Source organism: Polistes canadensis, unplaced genomic scaffold, assembly GCF_001313835.1.
Source record: "Polistes canadensis isolate GaletaPanama2010 unplaced genomic scaffold, ASM131383v1 scaffold_38, whole genome shotgun sequence".
NCBI lineage: Eukaryota > Metazoa > Arthropoda > Insecta > Hymenoptera > Vespidae > Polistes > Polistes canadensis.
In genome coordinates, this window is record NW_014569585.1 from 62,206 (window position 1) to 69,031 (window position 6,826).

The window sequence follows — 6,826 nt, forward strand, 5'->3', positions numbered from 1 at the left end:
GTACCTTTAAAGCGTTTAAATTAGTCATGAATATTAGCCTTCTCTTTCTCTCTCTCTCTACCTTTATTTCTCTCGGAGTATATAATTACCCAAACAAAGAGAGAGAGAGAGAGAGAGAGATTTTAGCTGAAATAATAACGTTACGTTGCACACAGGACAACAAGACAACTTACTACCGATTAAACACAAACATCATTTCACCGAATCTCTGTGTTTTTGTTAATTTGTTTAGTTAGTATTTACAGATTTATACACTGTTAGTATATATAATAGTTATATACAAATTACCAACAAATTTAATGAAAGTGCAGTAATTGTTTTATACCTTTTTCTTTTTCTTTTTTTTTGTAGATCTGTTCTTTTTTTCTTTTTATTATTATTTTTTTCATAACTCTTTTTACATTAATACAGGTTTTTCATACTACTGACCTCAACAATTTGAGGAATAAACAATAACCTACAGTTTACCATTACAATACACACACACACACACACATATACACATATACGTACGTTTAATAAACGATTTATGCCTAGATATTTTATTTTTTTTTATTTTTTTTCGGATCCTTTTACAAGTATACAAACCGTGCAGTCTATCCGTACTGACCTAAATAATTTGAAGGATAAACAATAACGTTGAGTTAACTGACGTTTTATAAACGGTTTATACTCTAACTCATACACATTGGTTTTATGTATATGGGCAGGTGCATAGACGATGTTGCAATAATTAAAGGGACGACTATGGTAACAGGAGGCGTTTGCAAATAGCCGTCCATTTCAGATGCAATAAATTTCTGAACTAGTCATAGTGTTCGTACATAGTGTTGTTACGAATGTTCTCTAACGAGAAATCGAATGGTTCCATCTCTCTCTCTCTCTCTCTCTCTCTCTCTCTCTCTCTCTCTCTCTCTCTCTATTCTAGCTTACGTTAGTCGATTAAATCGGACTAGCAACGAGATTTCAACAGAGAAATAAAAAAAAATCAAACAAGATCAACTGAACTGAAATCGATAGTTTTTTAGTTTTAATTTTTATTTTCTCTTTCTCTTTCGATTCAAAAAGTTGAAAACACAAAGAAAGTTTTATTTTTTTTTTTTTTTTTATTTATTTTTAAACTATAATAATGAAAAGTTTTACAATAGATTCAAATTTATGGTTCAATGAAGCTTGATAGTATTGTAAAAATAATCGATTTAAGTAGTATAAACAGGGAGAAAGTTATATATATATGGTAAGACATTTTTAAGTAGTATAAAAAAGAACATTTTTAATTAACGTTTGCAGAGAAAGATAACTTAAATAGCGATTGTTGATCATTGTAAATAACGGGGTGTGACTAAAAAAAAAAAAACAAGAAAAAACATTTTAAAACTTTCTTTTTATTAAAGTTATAAACTGATTTTAATTTTCGATTTCTTCAGTCAAACGTTCCTCGTAAAGTTAACGAAGTAAAAGAAGAAAGTTCAATTATTTTTTGTTTTCTTTTTGTTTTAAGTCAGAATCTTATTCCCTCTTTTATTTCGTCGTTTTTATTAAAAAAAAAAAGATAAAAGGATTATTACATACTGGTTTTAATAATACGGAACAAAAAACCGTACCGTTTTATACGATGTTTATAATAATATACGAAGAAATACAGATTTCATTGGTTTAAAAGGAAAGCAGAATGAGGAAAGAAAGAAAAAAAGAAAAAGAAAAGGAAAATTCTTATTACTTTTTTCTTCCTTTTCTTATTTTATAATCCCGATTTTTTCCTCTTATGAAGAAAAGAAAAAAAAGAGAGATAAAAAAAATACATAAAGTAAGAGTTCATTTTGTAAAAGAAAAAGCAATATCGGCTGTAGTATAACAATTATGGTAATCTAAATTATCGCGTACTCTAGGTGAATTAAACCATTGAATTTTCAAGCTCGTCTTGGGCTTTGTTTCTCCTACGAACTCGACTTTATCGAACGTTGATAAATAGAATTTACTGGACCGAGTTAGTGATTCGATTTATAACGAGTAAAACGAATGAAAAGCGACTTTGTGGTTACTTTATCCTTTCTCTCTCACAGACTAACACTCTCGATACATTAGTACGTTGCACAATTACGAGATTCGATAGTTATTCGCACATTGTCGAATAAACTGGCCTAATGATTTACCTCTTCGCTTTTAAAGAATTCGAGTTAATGAATACGAAGATATGAAGAAAAAAAGAAAATCAGGTAAAGAATAATTCAATACATGTATGTAACATAATTTTTCTGAATTTTAGGTAACATGGATAAGAAGGAAGGATAAACAATTTTTAACATTAGGGAGAATCACGTATTCCATAGACACGAGATTTATCGTCTTACCCGATAAACCTAATTGGAATTTATGGATTAAGAATGTTAAACACGAGGACGGTGGTATCTACGAGTGCCACGTGAGATAATTTCTTAGTTATTTATATCTATGTACTTAAAATGTGAATGTATAATGATAACGGGTATATATAAATCAGTTTTGGGAGAAGAGTGCCTTAATATAGGCAACCATTTGTACGACAACGTGTTTCTTTGCGCAATTGTATTTACTAACACCTGTGTATGTACAAATATATTGCCTATATTAAGGAGTACTCGTCCGTAGTACGAATATAAAAGGTTGTCTATCCTAAGGAACGTTAATACTCTTTACCTTTTTCAAAATTGACAAATATGAAAATTTGTTTAACTTAAAGCGCAATTTTTTGTCTAGTATTTTCAAAAAGAGTAATTAATACAAGATAATCGATCAAATATCATCGGTATAGGGAATATACAGATGACATTTTAGTAACTGTGTTTGAGAAAGTTATCTTCTAGTAAATAATATATAGTTTGAAGTATTTCTATGATTGACCTAACTCGTTTATACTGTCATTTATTCATGAGTACTAAATCCAGTTCCAAAGAGACGACTTCGTACCGACAGAATATATTCCTATAGTCTGATCCGCGAACACAATACGTTTATATTAATCGCATAAGATAGCATGCCAATGGCAATGGTGATGAATCGTACGGTCGACGGTAGTAAAGGTTTATCTTGGACAAACAGTAGCTATGACCAGTCACGATCGGACAGCAGTAGTGATAGTATAATACTAATACGGTGTGAGAGAATAGAATGGTGACGAACTACGACCAGACAATAACTACATACTATACTTACTCGGAAACTACGATAATAGGATAACCTAATCTTAATATCATTCTATAAAGTCTTCGACAGAAATGTTAATACATTAAAAATGTTACGATTCAAATTAATCTCTCACTAAAAATTACAAAATGAACCCATAATCTTTCGATAATTTCAAAAAGTAATTATCCTTTTTGTATATCTAAAAATTAGAAGCCTCGCTCGTAAATTTAAACTAATGTTGTAAGCATGTCGAATGATTTTAGAAACTTTTTCTTAATAAATTGTGGCTAAATCTGTTACGAATATAAATAATATATATAATCGTATTATTTTGTATTAAATTAAAGATACAATCGGAACCAATGAAACAACGATTGATTCGTTTAAATATTACCGACGCCTACTCCGTCATACCTGGAAGTCCAGACTTACATATAAAACAGGGCTCGAACTTACGTTTGGAATGTCGATTGATGGCAGCTGCTGAAACACCTAGTTACATATTCTGGTATCGCGATGATCGTATGATCAATTATGATAATGAGCCTGGAGTTAAAGTCGAGGCTACGAAAAATGGTTCGGTTCTTCTAGTAGACAAAGTTAAATTGTCCCATGGTGCTAATTATACTTGTTCACCGAGCAATGCAAAGCCAAGTTACATCAGGATACACGTTATCGAAGGTTAGTCGAATATAATTAATAAATAGTATTTTTTTTATAATAAAAATAATTTTATCCAATAAAATGTAAGATAATTGATCATTTATTAATTGGTAGATAAAATTTATAAATGATTTTTTGTTAACAAATCATTTTTCAATATATAAAACGATAATAAGAAATAAAATAAAAAACAACAAACAATTTTTGTTCGCATAATTCGATCGTAATTTTATGAAAATTTATTGTTTGAAAAAAAAATCACGTAAAAAATATCGCACTAATCTTTATCGTACAGATTATATACGTTTATACCGTGAGAATAAAAAAAATTGAAAACAGGAGTTCATCGAAATGGAAAGATAATGGAAGAACTCGGCGTAGTGCATACAAACGAGAAGTGGAATCGACCGCGACTCATGGCTCAAGATATCAATTTATATCTGTCTTTCAGCAAGAAGAAGAAAACAGTCGACGAGTTTAATCCACTTTTGATAGTAGATCGAACGTGATCGTGAAAAAGTTAATGGAACATTGAGCTCTCCGTGCTAGGTTTTTCAATAATCACGAAAATAAAATATTCTTAATTTATTGAACACATATACAATACGATATAAATTAAATTATTTTTAATCGATAAAACGTAACATTACGTTATTTGTAACGTAAATACAATACGATTAAAATTAACATTGTCTTTATTTAAAATTATGTTAAACTAATATATTGAACACAAAAAAAAAATCAAAGGGAAATAAATTTATTTTGTATGAAGATCCGATAAAAAAAAAAGAAAGGATTTTCCTTAAGGATTTAAATTAATATGTGAATAATAGTAAATTTTTAACGAATATTTGAAATTAATATTTGTTTGTATATTTCATTGTGCTTGCAGAAGAAGAAAATCTAGCAGCCATGCACGGTGGTAGCGAGAGAAGAAATTCAACGTCGAATACGAGGAACAACGTTTGGTCCATTTATTTTCTTCTTTTATTTTCTGTAGGAGCTTTCGAGTTAGTCTTTCGGAAAAATTCCTTATCAACTACGTGACTGTCAATTTAAATAAATCTAGGTATATACATAGGATCGTTGTAAGTTTTATCAAGCATTAATAATAATATTATTAATAATAATAATAATAATAGTAATAATAATAATAATAGTCATCATCATCATCATTATCGTAATAATATCATTTCTTTTCATCGATTAAATATAATAATTAAAATTTGAATCATTCGCAATTTAATAATCGATACAATTAAAAGAGAAAATTGAAATCTAAAGTTGAAATAAAAATTCTTATAGAGAAACCTAATACGATTCGAAAGCTCCTACAACTTTATCAAAGCAACTATTCTACATAGTAATTTAACAAACTTTGTAAATTCACTCGAAGAACACATCAAAGGTATTATCGAAACGTACACTTAACAATGATAATGATGAATACAAAGTAATCATTTATCTAGTTCTATTATATCTAACCAATAACGTTTGTTAGTAACTAAATTGAAATTCAAACAACTTGTAAGCCAATAGAAATATTTCATTCGATTTGAAAGCACGTGTAAATCAGTTTATTGGAATTCAAATTTTACAAATTTACGATAAAGTTAAATCAAATGACATATCAAAGAGTCCGTTGATTAAAAAAACCAAAATAATTATTCCTATCAAAATTCAATCGTTTAACACGTAGAACCAACAAAAATATCTAATACGATTTAAATTTAATTTAACAAAAAATTTGTACGAAACAATATAATTCATATAAAAAAAAAAAAAGAAAGGAATAGAGATCGTTTAAAGACGAAAATATGAATATTAAAAGTGAAACAAATTCGTATTGAAATGATATAGAAAATCTTATAATATAACCAATTAATTTACAAAAGCATTGTAACATAAGTCAAACTTGGTAAATTATCTACGAAGTTAACTCGAAGGACACGTTTCGAATTTCACTGAAGTATCGCTTCCTTGGATGTAACTAATACAATATCAAAAACTTCCAGCGTGGCATTATTAGGTGGAAACTTGGTACTTTAATACTAAAGTTACTACCACTAGTGGTATAACTTTTGACACGCGTTACAATTCGCCGTAGACTATATTAAACTTCTCGTAAATTTTTGTCTTCCCTACGAACGAAACAATGAAAACGGGAAATGATACGTCAACGTATACCTCGAGATACCCATTGTTTTTAAAAGCTTTAAAATTCGTAATAGAAAACTCTGATAACAATTTTTTTCATTTTTTATCATTATCATTATTTTCATTATTATTATTATTATTATTATTATTATTATTATTATTATTATTATTATTATTATTTTAGTTTTTATTTATTTTTCTCCCATTTTTAATATTTTTTCTTTCTTTCCTTATTATTTTTTTTGTTCTTTGTTCACGTGACATGCCACCATTTCTTTTCATGCGCGTCTAATACAAAACTATTGTANTATATCAAAAATTTGAAAGAAAAAATCTCTTTCTCTCTCAATATTAAAAATAATGATGATCAAGATCAAACGAAAAAGAAATAGAAAAAAAAAAAGGAAAGAAGAAAGGAAGGAAAGGGTCAAACGTTGTAGGCAGAAATAAATTTGAAATTATTTTTTCTTTCTTTCCTTATTATTTTTTTTGTTCTTTGTTCACGTGACATGCCACCATTTCTTTTCATGCGCGTCTAATACAAAACTATTGTATAATACATTACTTCATGTCAGAACAGTCACGCGCTTCGCAGCACGATTTTTCCCAGTTAACGCTGGGCACTTTATTAAATTCCACGCCACCGGACGACGTCTTGAATGCGTTTTAATTAATCCACTAATTGAAGGTATACGCGACAGAAACGAATCGTAATTTTCTACCTCATTGAAAGAGTTTTCGTTAATATCCTACAATCCTTAATTATAAATACATCATCGATATAACGTAATTTTAACCACTTATTTATTTGTTAAAAAGAAAAAAGAAATGTGTACTTCGC

General features: G+C 28.6%; 1 protein-coding gene across 5 annotated transcripts in view; it reads left to right on the plus strand.

Moving 5' to 3' along the window:
* LOC106784682 overlaps positions 1 to 5,603 on the plus strand; it is a 60,190-nt gene extending 54,587 nt beyond the window's left edge. For all 5 annotated transcript variants that reach the window (XM_014744485.1, XM_014744489.1, XM_014744488.1 and 2 more), the window contains 3 exons: positions 2,267 to 2,422; positions 3,513 to 3,846; positions 4,721 to 5,603. In XM_014744485.1, the coding sequence (XP_014599971.1) occupies positions 2,267 to 2,422; positions 3,513 to 3,846; positions 4,721 to 4,875 (645 nt within the window). In that variant the 3' untranslated portion in view covers positions 4,876 to 5,603. The remainder of the gene's footprint in view (positions 1 to 2,266; positions 2,423 to 3,512; positions 3,847 to 4,720) is intronic.
* The last annotated feature ends 1,223 nt before the right edge of the window (positions 5,604 to 6,826 follow it).